Raw genomic sequence first — 26,135 nt, forward strand, 5'->3', positions numbered from 1 at the left:
GGGAAGTTTGATGGGAAATACACATTAATCGGTAGGTCAGTTTGTAGACAATCAACATCTTTACGGTGTTGCAATTTCGGTCCGTGAGTATGGTATAATCTTCATTTACTTACGTTTTCTTTAGCGCCTCTCAGTAACATTTTATGGTTTCCTATGAGTGTGGCGAAGTATCAATCCCTTTAACCTTTGAGGAGTCTGGGAGAGCTTAGGGCAGCTGGTCCTAGGTGGGTCCCTCCAGCCTTGAAAACCTCATCTGTTTACCCAAGTGAACTAGACAAGTATTCATTTCTCTGTGTGACATGGTGGGAAAAGTACTGGGAGGTGCTGGGAAGGCTTTGAAGTTTTCTGCTTTTGATCAGTTGCTCAGAGTGCTGTGTTTGGGTGGGCAGGAATGCCATCCATAATGCCCCCAAACATCCTGAACTCCTGACTTGCCCAAGGTGTACTCCTAGCCTGTTTATTTGCATGAGCTCGTCTGTACGATGTGTGCCCATAAATCAAGAGAGCATGACTTGCAAAAACAATAGTAATAATGTTACTATGTGCTGTGCATTTACCAGGTTTTGGGTGATCTACAAATATCTTTTTACTTGAGTCTCTTAAAAATCCTATGAGGTTGTTCATATTATCTATATTTTACAGAAGAAAAAGTTGGAGCTTTGAGAAGCAAAGTGACTGCTAAGTGGCAGAACCATTTCTGGAAACATGGCAGACTAGATAACCTGAAAATCATCCCTCTGCAAAGTCCATAGAGATGCTGGTTAAAATATATCAAATACGTTTTCAATAGATAGTTAAACTTGTAAGAAAGGAAAGAAATCTCTAAGGTCCAGAAGTGAAGAGGACGCTGGAAACACAGTTGGCGAGCAGTTTGTCCTCACAGGGTTGCTTTGGGATAGGAGCTAAGACCTAGGAACTGAGACCCTGGATACAGCAGAGACCCTCAAACGTCTATGTTCTTAGTGAAAGGGCCTGATAAAATCCAAGCTGGCAAAATGAGATACATCTTTTCACTCCTTTGCTCAATTTCATTTTTTGAAAGCTTGTTATAATTTAGGCTTCTATTCCAGGCACTTGGGATGCAGTGACAAATACAAGTCTGGCCCCTGGGGAGTATATATTGTGGTGGGGGAGAGACAGAGAATAATTAATAAACATAATATATAAGTATGATGAGGAGGGATCTATTTATGGAAAACACAGAACAGGGAAAAACCAATCAAGGATAGCAAGGAAAACATCTATCTTGGCCTGAACTCTGGGAAGAAAAAAGAATTTCCTCCTGTGAATTCCCAATCATTGATTTGCCTTTAGAAGGGGCTCAGGTTGGGGCGCCTGGGTGGCTCAGTCGGTTAAGCATCCAACTCTTGATTTTGGCTCAGGTCATGATCTCAGGGTCGTGATCTTAGGGTCGTGAGATCAAGCCCCACATTGGGCTCTGTGCTGAGCATGGAGCCTGCTTAAGATTCTCTCTCTCTCTCTCTCTCTCTCTCTCTCTCTCTCGCCCTCTCTCGCTGCCCCTCCCCCTCAAAAAAAAAAAAAAAAGACAAGGGGCTGGGGTTGTAACTGATGGGAATGACTTGCATGATCTAGAAACACTAAGGCAAGTAATCACATAAACTGGCCCTGTTGTTAGTGACTTTCTTCACCATTCTAGGGGTACGGAGAGGTGCAGCCTCACAAAAACAAAAGCAAACCCTCCACCCAGGCTGCCAAGGGTTCCTGCAGATGAAGCCCGCACTTGAGCTCACAATTAAAAATATACAAAATTATCAAAACTATTAATGGCAGAGTTAGGATTCAATACAGCATCAGTTTGATGCCAAAGCCCGTGCTCCCAACTCTTACTACCTGGTCTTCGGCACACACCAGGGCTTGCGCCACGCGCCGCCGTGGCAGAGTCGTCTTAGATCCGTGGTATTGAGGGTCCCAGGATCTCGGAGTGGGGAGAGACCCGAGCCGGAAGAGCTGAGTCTACTACCAGGCTACTCCTCCTCCCTGACACCTGCTCCGGTCTCCCTGGCAGTGCAGGCTATCTCCCTGGACCCATGCAGAGCCACCAGCCTCTCTCTGAACACCCCTAGCCAAGCGGAGCACGTTCCTTCCCTGGGTGGCTGGGGGCCTCATCGCACAGGTGCAACACCAGCCACAGACAGGCTCCTCAGTTCCTCTGGGCCAAGTGATCGTGGGCAGGATAACTGACCGGGTGAGTCCAGGCTTTTCTTATCTGTAAATGGAGGTACCGGCCTGAGGGGTTGTGCTGAGGGTTAAACAGAATAATGGATATAAGGGGTCACCAGGCACATAATAGATAATGTTATTTGCTCTTCTCATTAATGTCTAGATCTAAGCAATCAGTAAAAAGACTGACTCTGCTTTGCATTAATCAGATCAGATCCACTCATAGGCCTGAGAACTTTGAAAATTCAAGTTTTAGTAAGGGCAAACCTCATTCCATTCAACATTCCACTGGGAAAGAGTTGAGTCACTTAAAAAAAATGCTTGTTTCTATTTAATTTTGAACCAACACTTTCTCTGCATTTTTTTTTTCTTAAGAGTTTATTTATTGGGGCGCCTGGGTGGCTCAGTCATTAAGCATTTGCCTTCGGCTCAGGGCGTGATCCCGGCATGCTGGGATCAAGCCCCACATCAGTCTCCTCCGCTGGAAGCCTGCTTCTTCCTCTCCCACTCCCCCTGCTTGTGTTCCCTCTCTCGCTGGCTGTCTCTCTCTCTGTCAAATAAATAAATAAAATCTGTAAAAAAAAAGATTTTATTTATTTATTTAGAGTTCAAGTGGCAGGGAGGGAGAGAGGGAGAGGGGGAAACAGAGAATTCGAGCAGACTCTGCGAGGAGCCCAACATGGGGCTCGATCCCCAGACCCTGAGATCAGGACCTGAGCTGAAATCAAGAGTCCGATGCTCAACTGACTGAGCCACCTAGGCTCCCCACTTTCTCTGCATTTCGAGGTCTTTTCTGTTTCCAGCCTCAAGGCTTGTGGCTATTTCTCCATTGGTGCTGGGATGAAGGGCAAGTCTGAGAAGGCTCCTGATGAGTATATGCTCTACTGTGAGGGCTGTCTTTTATTTTATTTTATGTTATGCTATGTTATGTTATGTTATGTTATTTTTATTTTTGTCACCCAGCTTTTTAAATTTTAGAAATGTCAAGAATAAATATTCCTGACTTAGGCTACTTAGCAATTAAGGTATCTTTTACATACAGTGTAATTCACCTATTTTACGTGTATAGATCGATGAAATTTGGTAATTTTAGACAATTGCATAGCCACCCCCACATTCAAGATATAGGACAACATATAGAACGATTCCCTCACCTCGAAGTTTCCCCTTTAGATCCTTGATTTTAAGAGACATTGACCAATTGGCTGGGGACCCCTGGGGGAGAAGCCATGAAGTCACGGCCTAGGCAGATCACCTTAGGGAATAAGGGGCATTCACTGAATCCCAGAGAAAAGACGGCTTATGGGGGATAGAACAGCCTTTAAATATCTGAAGGGCTGCTATGTAGACTAGACTAGACCTAGCATAGCCCTAGAGGGAACCGTTAAGGTTTATGGGCAGAAGTGAGACTCGATATTAAAAATAAAATGACTCTAAAAACAATATAATAACAATTATTTACAGATGATGAAGGTAAGTGAGACTCAGAGTTAGAAATGAATTACTCTCGATCAAGCACCTGGGAAGTGGCGGAGTCCGCATTTGAACACAGGTGTTCTAATCTTAAATCAAGGTTTTTCCATTCTCCCCGGCCATTCAGGAAGAGACACAGGAGGCCCAGAGGGCAGGGCCATCCACGTGGACCTGGTTTGAGTTAGCTGCTCAGATGTTTCACTTTGGGCCATTAACCCTCTAGCTTGGGCCGTGCCTTTCTTGGGAAAAGCCAAGGCTGACCACGATCAGTAGCCCTTCCAGCAGGGCTGGAGAAGGGTGAGGTCACCTGCTCAGCCTGGGGTTTGCTTTGCCATACTGCCTAGAGCAGTTTCTTGCCCTGATTCCCAGTGTGGGCTGAGGATCCGGGTCAGTCAGAAGCCTGGCTCTGGGTCTGCTTGTGTGGGTGCTGCTGAGAGCGATGAGCTCTGGCTCTGGGGCGCCGGGGCCCCTCCCCACTGCCCAGGCAGCCACGCTGAGGAGTTTGTGGAAGTGCCTTCCACCTTTCCCTGCTGGGCTTGCCTGAGAGGCTCTGAGTGGGCGGAAGGGGAAAACAATTGTCAAGAGGTTGGAAAATAGAGACAGAGCACCCTCGGATGAGAAAAGGGAGCGAGGAGAGAGCGTGCAAGAAGAGGAGGGGAGTCTGGGAAATCAGGGCAGGGGTTTTGCATGCAGGTAGAAACGCCCAGGGGAGGAAGGAGGGCGCCTGAGGGGCTTTGCTCCATTTACTGTGGCTTGTTGGCCCGTCAGGCCCTCTACTAGGGAGAGGGTAGCAGGGGCTCCTGCTTGCCAGGGAGGCCTCAGGGTGCGACGGTGCCCCGGTGGTGACCCTGAGCTCCAGTCCTGGGGGTGGGGGGCACGGTGGAGGTTCCTAGCTCAGTGAGTGTTGGTTGGTGTGGCCAAGGCATTTGCCAAGGGAGAGAATCGAGGAAGGCAGAGGTGCCTCCTCCCCCGCTGCCCCTTCCCTTCTCTCCCCCCTCTGCTCTGGGAGGGGCAGGCGAGCAGCGGCCTCCGCCCCGCGGGGCTTGGGCGGGAGGGCCGGCCCTGGGCTTGCAGCGGGTTGTCCCAGGTTTGCGCTGCTCAGGGCCCACCAGCTGGCAGGAAGCAGGACAGAGGTCACTTGAACTCAGACCACAGGTCCCTGTTAAATACATCAGCTTTTAAATCAATCTTTGTTCAAAGTCCAGTGGGTTCCAAGACTAGAGCTCACCAGCAGAGAGAGAATTCCCTGGTGAACGGACCAGCTTTTCTTCTTCCCAGATCCAGGTAAGAGCTGACTCTGTGTTCCCCTAAGGGCGCCAGCCGCCTGGGCCTGGACCACCTTCTTTCTTTTCCTTTCTCCTTTTCCAAGCAGTGGCTGGCTGTCCAGGGAGGGTTATGGGGAAGGAGCCAGGGTCCTTTTGTGGTGGTGGTGGTGGTGGTGGTGGTGAGGTATTGTCCACACTCATAGGTTCTCTGCTTGTGATGCCTGACCCTTGCAGGTTAGGGTCTGCTTCGCAAGGGAATTGGTAAACTGATCCTCAGAAAAAGCTTTCCCAGGGTTGCCTGGAGGTTTGGTGTGCAGCCAAAAGGGAGCGTGACAACAGATCTCACAGGTCACCAGAGGGATACTCCTCGGAGCTCCCCACTAGACAAGGGCTTTGTGTATTAGAGATTTTGTTCTAGAAGCAGCCCTTAAAGGATAAAACCTAACTTAACTTACTCACTGGATAATAAAAACAGGCATCCCCTCTTCATCACGTTATAGCACTAAGAAATGAGGAAAAACCAGTGAGTTTCTAGCCTGGCTGAGTTTTAAAGCAACCTCCCCAGGCTCTACCCTTTGGAATTAATAATTCTTTGGGTCTTGTGTGGGTCTGAAAATCTTCGTTTCTTTAACACCCCAGATGATTCTAGTGTGCAGCCAGGTTTGGGAAGCACTGGCCACTTCCTAAGCAGAAGAGTCCAAGGGACTGAAATGTGACTTCACGTAAGGGCTCTCCAGCAAGGAGACCTCTGGTCTGGTTCCTCCCTCCTCAGCTGTCCCTGCAATGTTGTGCTGATGTGCTTGCTCTCAGCCCTGCATCCAGAAGTCACAGGAGCTGGTTGTCGCATGTTCTTTCCTGCAGCAAATAACTCAGGGACTTTGAGTTTGTGTGTTATGACTAAGTAAATTGTTATCTTTGACTCTTTCATATGTTCTTTGCACCATCAACTATGAAGTTGCTGGTAATGATGTCTTGTGCTCATAGACCGCTGGCTAGACAGCCGCTGCTTCTCCAGGGGAGAGGACACGGGACTGGACTGCAAAGAGCCTGTGATTTGGTTGTTAGTGACAGACCATTAGACAAGTCGGCCAACGGGAGCTTCGGTTTGACCACCTATCAGTGAGGGCCTCTCTCTCCCCAGGGTTGTACTGAAAATCAAATTATAAATAGGACGTGTTTGAGGGGATTAAAAGCACCAACGTAAGGTGTGACATTTCCAGTGTGTGTCCAAAGGCTCTGTGGGAAGAAACAGACTTGCAGTCAGGTGGGGCACCTCGTCCTGGTGTTTTCGTCTCAATGAGCCTCTGTAGACTCACCTATGAATCAGGAGTTGGGACTAGATCACGGCTAACGTCCTCGTCAGCCCACCAGGTCCAAGGTGGAGCTCTAAGTATGAGGACCTCATTTCCCGCAGCTTGGAAGGCTGGCTCCTTCTCGTCATCAGGGTATGAATCCAAATGCTACCTTCCCAGGAAGGGCTTTCCAGGCCAGCCTCCCCCTCCGTCCCACTAGCACGTTTCCTCGTTCATAGCCTTTGTCACCAGAAGTCCCCTCGTTTACTTCCTACTTGGCACCCCTGCCCGACGTCAGGCTTCTGAGGAGCAGGGATCTTGTCGTTCGTGTTAGCGGCTGTAATCCCGGCTGTTAGGAGGGCGCCTGGCGTGGAGTAGATGCTCGGGTATTGGGCTAAATGGAAGTCAGCGTGGCAGCGAATGAGCTGCAAGAATAGAATCGGAATCTTTGGATAAACTGCTCTTAAGGAGAGGATGCTTAAGGACTCGAATACTCTCGGATCATCTGAGGTCCTGGGTTTGGTCATGTCGGGGTGCACGTCTCTCATCACATCTTGGCTAAATGATTTTCATATTTGTTGCATAGGCGTTTGGTGAGAGTAGCAAGTTCCATGAGACCGGTTTCCTCAAGGTCTCAGCGACTCCTGTCCTTGGCATTCTGTGAGGAACTGCCTCACGATTTCTTAATCTCATTGCCTGGTGGTCTCGTGGCTAAGTGATGGAGAGCGTGGACACTGACACTGGAAAGTGCAGCAAGCAGAAACATTCTTCTTCTCTGAGACTGTGTCCTTCTCCGTCAGACGGAGGCACAGTAGCACGTCATTGTAGTGTCCGGAGGACTAGGTGGGAGAACGGAGGGCCTCGCTTACTATTCTGATGATCTTGGTTTTTTTTTTTTTTTTTTTAAGATTTTATTTCTTCATTTGAGAGAGACAGAGCACAAGCAGGGGGAGTGGCAGGGGGAGAGGGAGAAGCAGACTCCCCGCTGTGCGGGGCTCCATCCCAGGACCTGGAGATCATGACCTGAGCTGAAGGCAGACGCTTAACCGTCTGAGCCCCTGTTCTGATGACCTTCAGACAGCTTTGCCGTGGGCATGACCCCAGGGAAGGAAGGAGCCCAGGCAGCAGCAAGGAGTTTTGATAAATAAGAAGGATAGCCCCTAGGCAACTTGATGGCAGCTCTGCCGGGTGTGCTCTTGGTCTGAGGTGGCCTCCGGCTTCTGAGGCTCTAAGCTTGACTTGACACAAACCCTGGTGCTCTCCTGTCATCTTAGGACTGAGCCTAAGGTGCTTCCCAGTCTTACCTGACCTGCTTCTTCCTTTCCACATATACCTCTTCTCTGGGCTTTCTGAACCATTCACCATTCCTGAACACATCTGTGCTCTTCCTTTATCTGGGCTGCCTTCCTCCTTCCCGTCTGACTACTTGTGTCCTCTAACAGCAGACGCCTCACGGTGGGAGGCTGGGGAGATGGTGGAAGGAGCCCAGACTCAAGTAGGTTTGAATCCGGGCTCTGTGGCTTATCCAAATAGCCATGGGAAACCAACTTAAGTTTTCAGAATCTTTTTTTTTTTTCTTTTTTTTACTTGTGGAATGGACCATTAGGATTAAATGTGAACTCATAAAAGGTACGTAGGCTGGTGTTTAGTAGGAGCTCAATAAATACGTTTAACAACAGCAAGACATTTTCTTTTAAATATTTCAGCACCCATGCCATTGTTGGGTAACTACGTTTATAACTTCCCCCACTGCACTATTGGGCTTGGTGAGGGCAGGACAGAGTTTAATCCGGTTAGGGCCTTGGGATCTGTCTGCCCCATGGTGGGAACTAAATATCACTTGTTGATTATATAAATGATACTTGAAATTCAGACAATGGAGTGATGCCTTCAGACTCTGGTGGTCAGGAAAGGATTTGTGTTTAACCTAAAATTTGAACTGAGCCTTGAAAATGGGCAGGTTTTAAATCCATTCTCTTGGAAAGAATGTTTGCTTAGGAGCTACTATGAATAAGTAATCAGAGTGGGGAAGGTACTCCAGGCAGAGCAGGTGGCATGAGCAAAGGGCAGGCTGGATGTGGGTGACCACGCGTAGGCCAGTTGGGTGTCTGCTGAGGAGCCTGGAGGAATGAGGTAGGGCTGGATTATGCTGAGCCTCACAGCCTGAGCAAGGAGTCTGGATTCTGCTTCTTGAATGATTCTTTTGTTTTTAGTTATTTTTATTATTTTTTTAGAGAGAGAGAGCAAGCAAGCAGGGTAGGGGTAGAAGGAGAGAGAGAATCTTAAGCAGGCTCCATGGTCGGTGTGGAGCATGACATGGGGTTGGATCTCACAACCCTGAAATCATGACCCAAGCCGATATCAAGAGTCAGAGGCTTAACTGACAGAGCCACGAAGGTGCCCCTTGAATGATTCTTTTAGAACCTGACATGATGACGGCCAGATCTCAAGGCAGTGAGTGGGAGAGCCTGGGGGCAGGAGGAAAACAGTGAGGGGGTAGAAATGCCAGGTCAAGAGGTCTTGTAGAACAAGATGCCAGTTTGAAGGGATAGCCCGTGTTCCAGCCAACCCTCAGGATGGTTTGGGTATTTTCAGGTTTTATCAGCTTTAGAAGCAGCAAAAGTTATCCTCTCTGAGGGCGTCTTTGTTCCCACAAAATATTGACTCTGACCTTCTCCCAGCTTGCAGAACTCTTAGGTAAGCAAGTCAAGTGTGAAAGACCTTGACCTCCAGGCCAGAGGCCTGCCATATAGGACAAAGTACCTTTCATGGTGCCTGGGCGCTGGGGGCAGTATGTAGCACCAGCAGGCCAAATGAACTTCGAGATAAGCAGATTCATTCCTTATCATAAATGAGAAATAAGAATTACTCACTGGGCCTGGGATCACTCTTTTCCACATAATGCTCAGTGGAATGCCCTTCATTCATTTCCTGCATTTGAAATCTCTTGCTGGCTGAGACCAGATGGTAACTGTGACAATGGGAAAGTAAAGTTAGCAAACACATATCTTAGGGCCCCGCTTATCCTTCTGTGTTTGACACTAATTCTTTAAAATGAATACACTTGAGTGTTTGAATTTCCACAGGTCTTGCTTTTCCAAGAAGGAATCCAGGTGGTCTTAAGTGTATTATCTGCAGCAAAGACATAGGATCTGCTCTAGGTGAAATGGTTTTGAAAAAAGATGAAATTGAATTGCTTTATCTCCTCCTTGCTGGAGACATCTGTCGATACCAGCTAGGACACGATCGGATTCCTCTTAAGCTGTTGGAAGGAACTGCATGTCTGAGGCTCTGAGGCTGGCCTTGAAGGAAGGCGGACATGCTGGCCCAGGGCAGGAGGACGCCTTGGTCAGGGCTGACGACTGTCAGGGATTCTTGGCCTGTCCACGTGCTGACTTAATATCTCACAGTCTCCACCAACAGTGTTTTTCTGACAGAAGTTGAGCGTTTTGTCTGTTGCCCTCATTACACAGATGCACACGAGTGGGGGAGGAACCGCATTCTCTGTGACAGCACAATGTGCCGATACGCCTCGTCAAGCTTCCCAGGAATGTTGCCTTCTCCTTGCTGAAGTTCCAAGGGTTTTATAGACCAGCAAGGAGATCAGAGCAAAGCAAATACCACTCAGGTTGAATGTTATCCTGGGCTTCTGCCCTCTCTTCTCACGCTCTGATGAAAAAGAAATAATTTCTCTGTGGTACATCCCAGTTATACAGTCAAATAGCCATCCACTGTCAAAATTACTAGGGTTAAACATTACTCGCCTGCTGTCTTGCTAGTTATCACTGTGTAGTTTTTCATGGCTCGGGTGCTGGTTACATAAGGGCCTTGGAGGAGAGCCTATGTTTTCTTTGTGGTCTGGTAGTCGCTGCACCATTGGTTCCCAAGTATTAGATCAGGAAGCACTGGATCCGTCGTGACTAGCGGTTGTAGGGCGCCGTGCTTGTAGAATAAGCCTGCTGCATCCTAGACAGAAGACGGTCCCCAGGCTCCTTCTCTCCTGATGAAGTCATGGCGCCTGGCTGTCCGTCATGGCGGATAGCACCCTTCTGTTTTTCTGCCTCCAAACGGAACGCGGTTTCTCCTATATCCTTTCTTTAATTTTTAGGAAATTCAGTGATGCTGCCTGACAGGTGAGCCTGTTCACTAGCTCCTCCTTGGCTACCATGGTCCATACCTGGAGCGGCTTTCTGTGTAGAAGGTCATGGTTCCCTCAGTCACCTTCTCCACCCTTGTCTGTTCCTTGGTGCCTGTGCTGGTGACCTCGTGTGCACACCTGGTAGAGCTCGTCTGCGTGCGGTGGCGGCGCCCCTGGCCCACTTAGTCTGGAAGTTTTGTAAAAAGCTCCCTGGAAACTTACACTTCCTTGATACATGGTATTTGGTTCTGTTTTTGTAATTCTCCGACTTTCAGACTTACCTGCTACTTCTGGGTTCAGAGAAATCTGAGTTCGTTCTGTGAGTTTTGTTTCACGAGGAGCAAAATCTTCAGCCCTGTCCTTCCGACATCGGACGCTCACTTCACGGGGGTGTGTCCCGCGGCAGGTGGAGAGCCACTGGCCTGGTAACCTAGGTGCCCGCGTATCCCCGGCCCGGCCCTTCTCGTCTGCTTCAGAGAGAAAGCTGGCAACACGGCTCACGTGTTCTCACAGGAGAAGGGATCCGCACCGCCTCGGGGCTGCCGCCAGAGCACAGGGAGGACGGTGCGCGCGGCTCGCCGTCTATGCCCAGACACTGCGCTGAGATGCGTTATGTGGTCTGTCTTACGCCATCTTCAACGGGTCCATCTGCGTTTCCTATTCCAGGTGGACCTCTGCCTTCAGCTCAAAATGAAGAAGTCACCCATGTTCTCACAGCTAAAAAGTGGTGACACTGGGGTTAAAAATTGGGTTATCCCCAAAATGCTTGTTCTTACTGATGTCCTTACCCAGACTTGAATGAAGTGGGAAGATGGAAATAAAAATACCAGTTCCCTTCGCATCAGCTACGTACCTAGACATTTCTTTTAGACTTTTCATGACTAGAAATTACTCTGTTCTGCAGATATTTTAAGACGATTTTTCCTGTGTCGACCCCTTAATTTTTGAAACTACTCCTTCCGTTCCTTCTTCCTTCTCCCCATTCATCCTGCTCCGCCCGTCCCTGACAGTTGTCATCTCTGCAGTCCTACCCCCTGGCCGCTCTTACCTGCCAACTCACGTTGGTCTCACATTCCAGCTCTGTGCTCATTGTAACTATAGAAATCCTCATCTCCGAGCCTTCTGTTTTTTAAACATGTCAAACCCCAACTTAGGGTAAAAGTTACTACTTTCTCCTTTTCTTCATGGACACTGTGGTGAGAAAAGGACGAGAACCCTTCCTGAATGGTCTGCTATCAATTAATGAGATTGACCTATTTATCTAATGGGAAAAAATTAACTTAGGTTGTTTCTTAGAGAATTGTATTCAATTTGTTGACTCATTGTAGTGAAACAATGCTGTGGCTATCGGAAATCTTTTCTGGCCAGTAGTTATAAACTGCCAGCCCAGGGGCTCAAGTCTGTTGAGTTTACACGGAGTTTCTCAGAAATTTGAAAGAGCTGTCAGCTTTTTGCAGTGGGGACGTTTTGCATAAATCTGGATCCCCAGATTCTCTGGAGCAGTTGGCAGATCCGGCACTCCTGTTCCGATTCCCTCCCAGCAGCTGTCTGTGGGGCTCAACGCAGCAAATCCACAGGTCTCTCCTGACCAGCCCCAGCGATCTGTCCGTGTGAGCCTGCTAGACATCTTGTTCCATATCCTCAGAGTTCCTGGTTTGTCTTCGTTACTCTGCAGGAGAGATTGGAGCTGTGGTAAGTGACCTTTTCTTCTTCATCTCCTTTTTAAAAAACTTCTGCTCTAGTGGGAATATTCCATCCCATCGAGGTGAGACCCAGTCCCCATGCCCTCCCTTGATACACCAACATGCTGCTCATTTTCCTCACGGTCAGAGTAAAGCCATCAGCCCTGCTTTCCCCTCAAGCTGCTGTCCCCGTTCTCTCCATCATCTGTTTCCAGATATGTCTGTATTCATTGCCTCTGTGACCGTTCACTAGCTTCTCCGTCCTGGACTCCCATGTTCTAAGCTTAGTGACATGTTCTGTTTTCATTCTCTTTACCTCTTAACGTCATTTTGCCTTGCTAATTACAGTCTTGAAATGTGTTTTTCAGCTTTGACTATGCTGTAAAATCTTGGCCTCCTGATTATTCCTTCGTTGCTTCCTCTTCTGGTTGCCTGGATATAGGGTTACCCCAGGACATCTCCTGGGTCCCCGTCCCTCCATGTGCCTACTCGGGGGCTTCCCCGAACTCTGCGGCACAGCCAGTCCATTGTCCCTGATCTCCAGGCCCACACTCCCGTCCCCCTGCAGGGTGTTCTGCAAGTCCTCTGACCTAAGCTCATCTCCAACTTTGCCGTCGCGTTGTCACGATGACACCATCTTTTAATGGTATCACTTTGCAGTTAGTCACCACAGCATGAGCTTGGTTTTCTCTGACACCTTCCCTTTGCAACACCCTGCCCAAGTGGAAGACTCATTAGTGTCCCCACTGCTACAATCCGAATACCACAGACCGGGCGGTGGAATGTGTGAGTGCTTAAGCAGCAGCAATTTGTTTCTGCACAGTTCTAGAGGCTGGAAGTTCAAGACTGAGATGTCGGCAGGGTTGGTTTCTTCTGAGGCCTCTCTCCTTGGCGTGCGGATGGCCAGCTTCTTGCTATGTGCCCACATGGCCTTTCTCTGGGTACGTGCACTCCTGGTATCTCTTCATCATCTTATAAGGATTCCTGGGTTACTTCCCCACCCAGTGACCTTATTTAACCTTCATTATCTCTTTGTAAAGCCCAATCTCCAAACATAATCACCTTGAGGGTTAAGACTTCAACGTAAGAATTTTGGGAGGGACACTTCAGTCCATACAGAAGGGGAGTCTAGGGCTCAGAGGAGGAGAGCTATCGAAGTCGGGTAGCAGAAAGAACTGAGCGAAGTTCATGGATCCAGGTAACACGTGGCCTTTACGGAGCAGCAGACAGAATGGGAGGACGACTGCAGAATTAGAGTATCCTCGGAGCTCAGAACGCAGAGCAGCCCAAAGCACAGCTGTGTGCAAACTGCGCTGTGACCTCCGAAGGCTTTCCTGCGCCTGTGCCGCTCAGCGCAGCAGAGGCCCTTCCTGCAGCAAGCTGCACGGGAGTGAGGTCAGCAGAGGCTAGGGACAGGCACGGGGGCCCTGACACTGCCCGGGGGCTGCAGACCTGTCGTACTTCCTGTTCGGTGGTCACAGTGAGTGTAAAGAAGTATTTTGGACATTGGTGTTACCGAAACGGCCCTGTCTGTGGCCCCTCTGTGTGGGTACATCCAAAGCAGCAGGACTGAAGAATTGGTACGATCTCTCCTCGCTGTAGCTCCTCCACCACTGCCACCTCCGCTCTGTTCTCGCAGCGGACATCCTAGGTCAGGGCCTTACTGCCTGTGAGTAGGATTATGACAAGAGCCTTTGACTGGCCTTCCCACCGGGCGTCGTTGCTCCCGCATCCCACCTGCGATTCTTGGAGCCCAGCTTGGATCCTGTCATCCCTCTGCTTATAAGCATGAACCTCTGGGGCTGGCATTCAAGACCTTTACAGTCTAACGTGTGACCATGACAGAAGGACATGTTGGCTGTTCCTCAGTCACATTGGTTTTTAACTCTTCTTTGACCATACCCCAGAATGTTCCCACTTCCACGCCTGATGTTTACATTAGTCTCTGTTTAGAACGTTCTCTTCCTACTTTCATACCTGCTGAAATCCTACCTATCTGTTGTCAAGGTCTACATCAAGTCCTACCTAATCCATGGAACTTTCCTGAGCTTGTCCCATGTTATAGATCTTACGGCATTTATACTGTGTTCATAGTGGTAACTATTTTTGTACTAAAACTTTTCCTTCACCCCTATTCAAATATAAAGTCCCTTGAGAATAGAGGTCCCTTGAGAATAGAGGTGGTTTTTAACTTTGTCCCATCAACCACTTAAGAGTGTTTTGCATTTAAGTGTGGGGCAAACATTGGTGGCGTGGACTAATGAGATCAGGTTTGGGGTCCTAGGTCTTCTTGATGTTCAGGAGAAAGTTGAAGGACCTTTGTTCATGATCCTAACTAGACCTCACCCACTCCAGTATGCTAACTAAGGAACTAAGGGGTGGGGGGGGTGGTAGGGAGCAAGAAACTGCGAGGTAGAGCTGAGCCAGCCAGCACCACTCTCCCTCAGGGGCTCTCAGGATGACGGGTAGGGCCTCAGACAAGAATGGAGCTTGAGACTCCACCTACAGGGTGATGGGGCAGGAGGCATGGCTTCTGCTTTTGAGTTGGTTAGATTTAGGGGCTGGGCAGTGGCCCCACACGCTTCAGTCGTAGAATCAAGAGCACATGGGAACTCTTCAAGGTTGTTTCCATCTGCTTGATTCTGTTTGTCTGGCTCAGAGCTGGGACTTGGGGAGGGAGGCACACACTGCTACACCGTTGGCCAGGGCATTGCCGAGAGACAGAGCCGGACCCCAAGGACCGCACAGTGTGGCAAGGGCCTCCCCTAACCGAGCGGCCCCGTTGGTTTCTCATGTTGAGTAAAGGTGAGCTTAAGGTGGCGTTAATAGTTCACCCAACCTTGACATTCTCTCTGACCCATGAGGGTGCTATCCCGAGACCGAAGAGAGAAAACAGCAGTTAGGAGCAGCAAGGGGTGGTTTTAAGCACTGATTTCTTAAGCTAGTGAGGGGTTCTCAACATGTGCATGTTCAGGTTTCAAGCTGGGAGACTGAGTCAGCAGATCTGAGGTGAGGCTTAAGCATCTGTTTTTACAAACCTCTATAGGTGATTCTGGGGACCGGTGGGGGTTGAAAAATCAAATCCGTAAGGTGACGGTGAGGATTCGGTGAGATTCTGTCCCGAGAGTGACACGTAGTGAGTCTTCAAACGGCAACGTGATTGGTTATTGCCGGCGTCTCCTGAAGGGCTGTAGGTTGATCCTGCTTCAGCCAAGCGTCTCTCTTCGCTCAGACGAGACCAGATGCTACCTCTGTGCACGAGTGGGCAACTCCCGGGTTTGAGGAGGTGAAGGAAGACCCTCTAATTCCTGCTCTACTTTTCTAGGAGCTGCCCTTTCTTTTCCTTCCCCAGAAGAATTTGATCTTTCCTGACTTGTGTTTCAGATGATCTTCAGCAACTTCAGGATTCCTCTCCCAAATAATACGCAAAGCTCACAGGTGTGAGACACTCTGTTTCGGAGCAGGGAATGTTTCAGAGACTTCTGTGTTGGGAAACGCTTTGTGTTCTTATCAGGCTCCTACTGACCTTCAGACTCTCAAATATGTTTAGATCGTGGATTTTTGATGAGCTAAGTGGCTTTAAAATCCCTTCGCTCCCATCTCTGTTTCCTAGACCGGGTAGGCTTGTGAGCATTCGCGCCTATGACAGTTTTGTTTTGTTTTGTTTTTTAAAGTAGTTTGCACACCCAGTGTGGAGACCAACACAGGGCTTCAACTCACGACCCTGAAATCTAGACCTGAGCTGGGATCAAGAATCAGATGCTTCACCAACTGAGCCACCCCGGCGCCCTTTGACGATAGTTTTTAATTAGAAATTTCCACATATAATCACTGTCTTAGAACAGAGAATGTTCTATTTTTTTATTTTTATCTTTTCTTGAAGTATGGTTGTTGGCACAGGGTTACATTAGTTTCAGATGTACAAGCTAGTGAGTGGACAACTTTATATGTTGTGCTCCCCTCAAGTGTAGCTGCCATCTGTCACCGTGCGACGCTATTACAATACCGTTGACTGTGTTCTCTGCGCTCTGCCTTCTAGCCCCAGGACTGCGAACCTGTCTCTCCTTCTCCCCTCACCCTTTCTGCCCACCCCCACCCCCTTCCGTCTGGCAACGATCCAGTGTGTTCTCTGTATTTATGGGCCTGTTTCTGCTTTGTTTGTTCCTTTTTTAGATTTCACATATAACTGAAATCATACAGTATTTGTCTTTCTCTGATTTATTTCACTTAGCATTACACCGTCTAGGTCCTTTCATGCTGTTGCTAATGGCAAGATTGCATTTTTTTAATAGCTGAGTAATATATATATATATATATATGTATATATATATACACACATATATACATATGTATATGTATACATATATATGTATATATTATATTATATATATATACACATATATATAGAAGAAAGAAAGAAATATATATTTCCTTCTTTCCTTCCTTCCTTCCATCCATCCATCCATCCATCCACCCATCCGTTACTGGCCATTCTGACAAGTGTAATATGATACCTCTTGTGGTTTTAATTTGCATTTCCCTGATGATTAGTGATGTTGAGCAGCTTTTCATGTGCCCCTTAGGCCATCTGAATGTCTTCTTTGGGAAAATGTTTATCGAGGTCCTCTGCCTGTTTTTAACAATCAGATTATTTGTTTTTTTTGGTAGAACGGAGAACTTTTTGATGTGCAAGGGGACAGGGCAGGGACACTTCACTACAAGTTCCCACTGGCACCAGGATCAATTGATTGGAGTCTCACCACCTCCCTGGCTAGCCCTGCTGAGGAAAGTCCTGTGGCTTCCAGCCCCAAACACACACAGGGAGGGAAAATGAGATGACTTCTTGGCCTCAGCCGACTAAGCCGAACTCTCCTGGCTTTTTGGGTCTTGTTTATGTGGCTCACGCTCCCCTCAGGCGCAGCTCCTGGTTCAGACTTCTGCTCTGTGTTCAGGCTGCTGTTTGAGGGCGTGTGGACTCGGGGTCAGAGACGGGCCCATGTCGATGGCTGCCTGGGAGCTGAGAAGTCATGACCTGCCTTGGGCTTGGAAGAGTCCCTGGGTTCCACCAGCTATTTCTTTCCTGTGGAAAATAGTCCAGTGGCTTCAATTCTTTCTTCTCTGGCCACACCCAGAGGTCCTGCCTACCGTCCTCTGTTCTCACTGCCCCACCTTCCCAACTTCTAAAGTGTGACGAGCTTTCCTTCTTGACCATGGGCATATTATTCTCTTTCCTGGTAGCAATAATCTAATTCTTTTGGAAGAAGGTGGGGTCTGAAGGTATGATTAGTAATTAAGATTGATTAAAAAAAACTCTCTGGCTCTCAGCCCTGACCACGAGCCAGCGCTTTGTTCTCTTTCCCACAGACAAGCAACTTCGTTGCCAAGAGTTGACTTTCTTCCCAGAGCTCCGCAGGGTTATAGCCTTCTTTCATTTCCAGTATTTTATTTTGGCTATCTGAACTGGGGGAAAAGGCTGCTGAAGATTTAACGGACTTCAGCATTGGATGACTGCTGGCACGATATTATAAAAATCCACACGCCTTCACTGGTTAAATACGAGTCCACCATAGGGATCTGGATTTTCTCAGAAAGCAGAAGATGGAGCTGGGGGTGAGGAAACAGGAATGAGTATCCTTAAATACAAAGATCCTTCCTGTTAGGCCCTGTGTTCCGGAGTCCCAGGCATCCTCATCATGGAGCAGTGATAGTCTTGCCAAAGTCATGGATCCCAAACCTGATTTAGGGGCCAGATGGACCCAGGTCTGGCGCTGGACCAGAGCCCAGCCTTTTGGCTCCTAGTTGAGTTGTCACTTGGCAAGATGGTAAAGGAAATAGTTTTAGGGCTCCAAGGGTCCCATGGAAGGCCTGGTTTTTGGGGTTCAATCTGCTTTTCTCTGTTGCTATGGTTGAAGGTGTTAAACATTTCATCAATGTGGCATGGGCACCAGCATCAGTGGCTGGACTGTGGGGAGGGGCTGACGTGGTGGCAGGAGGCCGGAGGGGGCTCAGAGCAGCAGCCATTTCCCAGCCAGCACCCGAGGCTTCAAAGACACAAGTGCAGATCTGAGTGATTGCTGTCTGGTCCTTTGAAAACTTTCACCAAATTAATGAACAACTTGGGATTTTGCCAAGAAATAGACCTTTGTCTTTCCTTGTGTATCTCTGATGAGACCTAAGAAAATGTTGCCGGCATGGAGGTTTCACTTTCTATCCTCAGACAAGAGAGATTATGATCCTGTGGCTGACACCCAGGGTGTGAGATCGCCGAATTTTACGGGTGGGCGCCTTAGAAATGAGCATACATGTGCTGACCACAGACAGCATCGAATGGCCTTCATGTTGATGATAAGGACATGTTGTAGATTTTGTAGGCTTTGGTTGAAGTTTCTCTGCAGTTACCCCACACTTCAGAGGGCTTTGGATTTTTCCAGTTTTTAGTCCTATAAAGTTGAAAGTTGAGAAGGATCTAGAGGTGAGTCTGAACATAGATGTGGATATGAGCTGGAAAATGGAACTGATACATGCAGGCCAGATGCTAAGCCAAAAGATAAAGGTTCAGGGAGCCCAGGTACCTGCATGTAAGGGAACCCCCCTCTTGTGATGCCCAGTTCCCCCAGTACCCTTCTTCCCTGCCTCCTCCCAAAGCGGTGTCTTCCTGGCAGTGGGTCATGCTTCGAGAGCTGCTAATTTCCCCCAGGGGTGGCTGCTGACCACACGACTGTGGCTCTCCTTTTCTCTTCCCTGGAGACGCAGTGGGGAGGGCTCAGGCCCTGGGCCCTTGGCGAGAGATCACTTGAAACGGTATCTATTTGTTTGTTTTCTTGACTGCTTAGTCATTCATGCCACTGGTGGCATGGCTGCCAGACTTGGCTGAGACTCCTACCTGCAATGGCCGAGTTGTCAGACAGCGGGAGCCTTTCTGCCTGTTTGTACTGCGTGTCTCTGTGGGCATGAAGGTCAGAGATGGCTATCTGGAGTCACCATGGCGTGGCTTCCAGGGAGCCTGCAGTGCTTTGCTGTCTCTCTTTCACCCCACCCTCCATGCCCTCCACGCTCATCTGTTCCTGTCCCTGCAGGAGGGCAGGGACAGATGGTTTCTTCTCTGATTTACTGGTAGGGAACTGTGACGAGCTGAACGCAAGGCTCGCCCTGCAGGCAGTGTAAGCAGCAGAGGCCAGTCTTCTTCTCTCGGGCCTCTGCCTTGCACCAGCCGTTCTGGCCTCGACTTTTCTTCTCCTGTGAAAGAAAACGCTTAAGCTAGGAGGGAGGGAGGACACTGGCAGGAGACTTCCCCGTAGGAACTGGGTGCCTGAGCCCCAGCTGGTGCTTTTCACACTTGTCCCTTCTTCTGTGGCTAAGGACCTTGCTCCGGCAGTGGGGCAAAAGGAAGGGCAGGATGGATGGAAGTGGAAGCTGCTTCAGGTGGGAGAAGTCAGACCCGGCCACAGGAATCCTTTCTCTGGAGGCATCCCTACTCTGCTCTGACTAGAACTTCATGGTCCTGGTCAACCACTTTTCTATCTCCTCTCCAATAGATCAGGTCAGCTCCGAGGGCTGGTGTCTCTGTTTTTACTTGTTTGAGGTCTTCCTGATCCCGTCCTGCCTCACCTGACTCCCACTAGTCCTTCAGGTTTTAGGAAAGTCGTTTTCCCAGGAAGCCATTCTTAATTCTGCCCGTCCCATCCCCTACTCCCAGTGCCCTTTGTTATGTTCTGTCTTATCACTCTGTTCCTCCCTAGCACATCATTCATTCTGTGTTGTAAAAATACGTTCTGCCCAATCTGAGAGGCAAAGGATAGGTCTGTCTTGCTCACAGATTTATCCTTCAGGCCTAGTCCTTGGGAGGTTCTTCAAATATTTGAATGAAAGTGGGCTTGGACTTTCTTAAAATTTTTAGATCAGGTATTTAGACCTACTTTCTTTAGATCGGGGACAAAGAGGAATTTAGTTTTGGAGCTATTGAAACTGAAAATTCTGTGTCCAGGACCCAGCCAAATACACGGGTCTGAAACTCAAGTAAAAAGATCATCCTTGGGGAAATAGATCTGGAAATCATTAGCAAGTCCTGGAAGGTGGCCTCCTTTGCCCCTGGTGTTGCTGTAGTCTAGATTTGGCGTGGTTAGAAGAATAAGATTATGGGAGTTGGAGGACAAGGGTTCTCTCTTCAAGCAGATTTTCTTTCCCATGGGTTTATCCATTTGTTTTTCAGCGCAGAAATGGCTTCCACCTTCCATCCACGAGAATGTGAGCTATCTAAACAAGAAGGGCAAAGCTATGGCTTCTTCCTGCGAATTGAGAAGGACACTGATGGCCACCTGGTCCGGGTGGTTGAGAAGGGTAGCCCAGCGGAGAAGGCAGGCCTCCAGGATGGAGACCGAGTTCTTAGGATCAATGGTGTCTTTGTGGACAAAGAAGAGCATACGCAGGTGAATGGGACATCTGGGGTTCTTCTTCCAGGATCTCCTTAGCCTCCACATCTCTGCTGGTTAGTTTTTGGGGTCAGTGGAGATTTCCCAGCTTCCACTGGCAAGGCAGATCCCTTTATGGCTGTACTTTCTGCCTGCTAATCAAGTCCCCTCCAGTTAACTGGGAACTGTAGGATTATTCCTAGATTGAATAGTGTCAGCCAATAGGCATCCTGTTTGCTGTATGCCAGGATCTATTGCTAGGCAATTTCATATTCATTATTTTGTTGAACCCTCATCACAGCCCGTGAGGTTACATATCACCATTTCTCAGAAGAGGGCCCAGAGGCTCAGAGAACTTCGCTTGCTAATGTGTTCATGCAGTGCACACATGGGAGGGTCTGACCTCACTCCCATTCTGCCTGCCTCCTAGTGGATGCTCCTTCCACTACCCCACCCTGTTCCCATGAGCCCAGCTGGGATTGGGCCACACTCTAGGTTCCAACAGTGCTAGAGCCTTGCCCCCTCCAATCTGCCGCTTGCTCTAAGAAGGGATGGGGTATAGAGGCTGGAGCACCATCTGCTGACTCCTTGGGCTTCAGGGTCAGCATTCAGAATCTCTAGATTCAGAGAATGGGCCAGATGGTGAGTGTCCCCTTATGGCATCTGATAGAGTTCTTGGTTAAAGTTATCTTTTTCTTCCTCCTAGGTTGTAGATCTGGTCAGAAAGAGTGGGAATTCGGTGACTTTACTAGTGCTGGATGGGGAGTCCTATGAGAAAGCAATGAAAAACCAGGTAGACTTGAAAGAGTTGGGACAAAGTCAGAAGGAGCCGAGTTTGAATGATAAGAAACTGGCCTCTGTGGTGAACGAAGGAGCACAGACTTGGACCCAGCCACGGCTCTGCTACCTAGTGAAGGAGGGGAACAGCTATGGCTTCTCTCTGAAAACTGTCCAAGGTGAGTTTGAGGGTGGAATTTCCAGAAGAAAGATACTGTTATTGGTTAATGACTTTAACAAACTTTTCAGATGCTATGGCTATCCAATTGCAGCTTCTCCCTCCCTCCCTGGCCTTTCCCTTGCTTTGACAATTGTGTAATGAGGGATCAAAACACTGGACCCAGCACAGGGTGGGGAGGGCCACTGGACACTCTTGTCCCCCAGTGTTTGTTAGCTGAGCCTTGGAGGCCAGAGGGTTAGAGGGCTGATGTTTCCTTGTCATTCTTTCTTAGCTGCCTTACGGTGAGGGTGGAGGGGAGAAGGGGGAATAAAAGGCAAGAAAAAGGAGATTCTTCATAATAGCTACTTTTGAATAGGATGATATCTTTTCACTTCTGAGTGCCCAGGTGATAATTTATTCAATAAATTCTTGAGCCCCTGTTGATGGGCCAGACCCTGTTATAGTTGCCGAGGATGCTATACTCATCCCCACCCTCCTGTGACATTGAAATAGTACCTTCAGCTGTGGCCTAGCCTCAACTGCCCTGAGGTGCGTCCATCAGGAAATACTAGAAGCTCTGTTTCTAGAGTTTCGGAGATGCAGGCTGGCTTTTGCTCAGTTGACCGTGGTTCTGTAATGGTGTGTCTGGGATTTAGGTTGGAGCCGTAGAGGCTATATAAACCTTTTGGCTCCTCCTTGAATGTTGCTCCTCCCATATTCTTTCTGCTCCTGGAGAAGCACTGGTTATAACTGGGTAAGTAATAAAGAGCAGAACAATAGTAAACATAAAATTGTTTCCAAGACTTATTTAACCTATAGCAAGAGATATAAAGTAGCTGTAAGAGGTATTTCTCAAGTTTGTCAGTTATTAAACATTATGGTGCAGGTGGGCAGGGGAAGCTTGGCATTTCTTAGTAGTCCATATCAGCAAAATGGTGAAAAAATGATCATAATTCAGATTCTATTTATTTGACTCTTGTGCTAATGTACATAATAAATGATTTAAATTAGCTTTATGAAGAAAATGTTTTCTTCACGACAAATGTAAAACAAGGTAACGGGAGAAATTTTAAAGTGGCAGTTTATACTGTTATTCCTTACAAATGATTTATTTTGTCATTATGAAGGTTGAAATATTAATATCTTGAAAGAATTGACAGCATTTCTGTAAGAAGCCCCTAAATCACATCATCTACTAATCCAGACCGACTGTATGTGTGGATACATCCCCACCCTTCTGTGCTTCTGTCCTCTTAAGCCTGCATGAGCGAGATTTAGTGACTTTATGGGTATGTGATGGTTGCTGATAGTACTAATCAAAGAGGACAGAACGGAACAGGTGCCTTCTAATTCCACAAAGGCAAAGAACGGGAGTAAGACACAATGATGCAGCATGGGCATGCTCGGTGCTTTCTGGTCCAAGAGGCCATTGCCCTTGAGATTCCTTCCTTGCATTTAGTTGGGCTCAGAAATTCTATTCAGATCAGTAGAAACCAACCGAATAATGTCTGTATCAAGCTTTGTGCTAGGAGCTGTAATTTTAATTCTAGATTAGAACAAAGTCTATTTGAGTTAGCCTTAAGACTGGAAGTTGTAATTTTGCATTATTGGAAGAAAACCCCTTTTTGTTGGACGTTCTGTGTAATGGAGTTGTAATGCTTGTCCACGCCCTTTCAGGTAAAAAGGGAGTGTACATGACTGACATAATGCCTCAAGGTGTGGCTATGAAAGCTGGTGTCCTGGCTGATGATCACTTGATTGAAGTGAATGGAGAGAATGTAGAAGATGCCAGCCATGAGGAAGTGGTTGCAAAGGTATAGCCCAAAGGGGTACTTTTCTTACCTTTCACTCTACTCTTATTGGAAGTGACAGGAAGACATGAATGGTAGTTTATGATGGGAGAAATATAATGATGAGAAGTTGACCAGCCCTTTGTATTAAGAGTGAACAGACTCCCTAATGGTGTGGGCAGTATTAACATACGGTTTTGGAATGAGGCATTTGCTAGTTTCAGGTTTTCAGAGAAAAACATTCTAAAGAATCATTAACTTTATCTTTTGGATCTTATTTGTATCTGATTGGGAGCCCCTCTGAATTTATAAAAAAGTCAGTGTTGTACTAAAATGTTTTAATACAAGCTGGCAGATAACCAATGTGGTGATGAATATAGAGCTACACGTGGGGAGTGTTGGAAAACCCGTTACCCCAAATCTTATGTCCCAGCGCAGTTCCATGACACATGGATAACACTCTGAGGTTTTCCTTTGAGGTCATATGGAACCTTGAAAACTGACCAACTTTATCTTCTCTTGGTAGAATAATTTTTCAAAGTAGACCTTTACTTGCTTTTCCAAACTCCTTTTATAGACTTAAGTATCTCACTTAAATACCTTTCTGGGTTTTCAAATTCTAGCGTTCACTTGGGTTCCGTTAGCATCTGTGTGGGTGAGGTCATACTTAGCAAAGGCAAACACAACTGTGGACGTGGAGATAGAGAAACACCAGTGAGATGGTGGGAAAAGTGTCATAGTTTAAACTCGGGCCTTACATTCCATATTTTCTATCAAATCTAGAGACCGAGTGCCTCTGGGAAGAAACTTTCCTGCTTCCCAGCATTGTCCTTGGAGATGGCGGTCAGTCTCACCTGTGTGTGCTGTTGCAGGTGAAGAACTCCGGAAGCCGTGTCATGTTCCTGCTGGTGGACAAGGAGACTGACAAGCTCCATGCTGAACAGAAGATAAAATTCAAGAGAGAAACAGCCAGTTTGAAACTGCTACCCCACCAGCCCCGGGTTGTGGAGATGAAGAAGGGAAGCAATGGCTATGGTTTCTATCTACGGGCAGGCCCAGAACAGAAAGGTGAGGCACTGGAAGAGCAGAAAACTTGGTGGTGTGACCATCTAATTCTTCAGCCAGTCTGACTCCGGAGTTCCGTTAGGCCTCCGAGTCACTACCAGTTGCATGAGGGGACATAAGACGCTAGAGAGCATAGCTGGGTCAGTTCCCATGGGGGCCATGATGGGCATCTCAAGGTTTCCTTAGCAGAATGATAAGGCAGAATTTTGGATCTGGGCAGTAGTATGCTGTAAATTTGCTCTTTGGAAAAAAAATGCCCTAATTTGTAGCATTTGTTGATTTTTTTGTTTATTTTTTTTGTGGTATACATACTCCCAATATACCTTATTTCAACCTACCAATGTGCTGTCACAGAATGCAAAGTTAAGAAGTCTTGAACAGAATTGGTTCTCATGAGCTGGTGTGAGCCAACTCCAATACACCACTGGATCTGAGGCAGGGGTGTAGGTCGGGATCCCGGAATCAAATAGAATCAGGAATTTTTGTGATTCCTTGTAACTCAATAAGGAAAGAACTAAGGGCCTTATAAGAAACAGAATATATAAAGGAATGCAGGCTCAGGCCATTTGCAAACTGTTATCCTAGACGTTCTATTTTCTTTTCATTATGTATATTTATGTTAATTCACCAAATATTAATTTGATTCATATTATGTAAAAACATCCTCAGGGCCTTATAGAATATCGAGTGAGTCAAACAGGAATCCTTCAGTCAAGGAGCCCACTATTTAGTAGAGGAGATATAACACATACGTCCATAACTGAAGGTGGATGGTGAGGCGCACCTTAATATGGGGTAGGGAACTACTGGAATTCAAGCTTGGAGCAAGTTTTTCTTACTAAAAAAGTACTACAAGGCCTCATGGTAGAGATAGCACCTGAGCTCAGGCTTTGTAGTGCGAACAAAATTTGGACAAGTAGATGGTATGGGGACAATGAAGGCCGTTCCATGAGGATAGGATTGTGTGAACAAATCAGGGAAACATGGGCGTAGTTTGATTGGCATTTAATGCATGGCACAGAAAACCACGTTAGAAAGGGAGGTTGGAAAGGGATGATGAGGGCCTTTAATGTCAGGTTGAAGAGTTTGGACTTGGCTCTGTAGTTGATGGGGAGTGAAAGGTTTTTTCAACAGTGGGAGAGGAAAAATTAAGCCTACAGCATCTTGGGGGCTTTACGCATCTCTATTACTCCTAATAATTCTGCAAGAAGAATTTCTGAAATTGGGGGGCGCCTGGGTGGCACAGCGGTTAAGCGTCTGCCTTCGGCCCAGGGCGTGATCCCGGCATTCTGGGATTGAGCCCCACATCAGGCTCTTCTGCTATGAGCCTGCTTCTTCCTCTCCCACTCCCCCTGCCTGTGTTGCCTCTCTCGCTGGCTGTCTCTATCTCTGTCAAATAAATAAATAAAATCTTAAAAAAAAAAAAAAGAAGAATTTCTGAAATTGAGGGCTGGGAGAAGATACAGTAATTATTATAAGGACAAATAGTTGTGGTTTAACTGGGACCAAATTCAGGTCTTTTTCGGCTCTAAAGCCTGCACTTGTGCTGTTGTACCGAGGAACGACTTGGTCAGACATTGCATCAAGATGAATCTGAAGGCAGATTTGTATTGGAGAAGGCAAGGATTAGGGATAGGGAGAGCAGTTGGTAAGGTGCCGTAGTCGTTAGGTAGAATTTAAGGCAGGAACTAATATCACATGCATTTAGGTAGAAGTGGGGCCAGAGAAGAGATGTGTCAAATATGAAGGTAACATCAAATGGCCCAGCAGTTGATTAGAATACGGGGAGTGGATACTGAGGAAGAATTGATGCTAAATGTCAATGACGAGGGTGATGGAGCTGCCATGAACAGGTGACTGAGGGGAGGAGCTTTGGAATGGGGGAGATGGGCAGAGATGACTTT

General features: G+C 47.5%; 1 protein-coding gene across 10 annotated transcripts in view; it reads left to right on the plus strand.

The window, feature by feature from the left end:
- Positions 1-4,695: 4,695 nt before the first annotated feature.
- Positions 4,696-26,135, plus strand: part of PDZK1 (PDZ domain containing 1) — a 35,879-nt gene continuing 14,439 nt past the window's right edge. The window contains exons 1-6 of one of the 10 annotated variants that reach the window (XM_048220238.2): positions 4,740-4,938; positions 11,891-12,041; positions 20,246-20,457; positions 21,146-21,395; positions 23,054-23,190; positions 24,039-24,234. In XM_048220238.2, the coding sequence (XP_048076195.1) occupies positions 20,248-20,457; positions 21,146-21,395; positions 23,054-23,190; positions 24,039-24,234 (793 nt within the window). In that variant the 5' untranslated portion in view covers positions 4,740-4,938; positions 11,891-12,041; positions 20,246-20,247. Of the gene's footprint in view, positions 4,939-10,098; positions 10,345-11,838; positions 12,042-12,859; positions 12,973-20,240; positions 20,458-21,145; positions 21,396-23,053; positions 23,191-24,038; positions 24,235-26,135 lie in introns of those variants that run through there. The other 9 variants (XM_026489063.4, XM_044380299.3, XM_044380297.3 and 6 more) reach the window with 9 other exon arrangements.

The sequence above is a fragment of the Ursus arctos genome, unplaced genomic scaffold (assembly GCF_023065955.2).
Source record: "Ursus arctos isolate Adak ecotype North America unplaced genomic scaffold, UrsArc2.0 scaffold_12, whole genome shotgun sequence".
In the NCBI taxonomy this organism is placed as follows: domain Eukaryota; kingdom Metazoa; phylum Chordata; class Mammalia; order Carnivora; family Ursidae; genus Ursus; species Ursus arctos.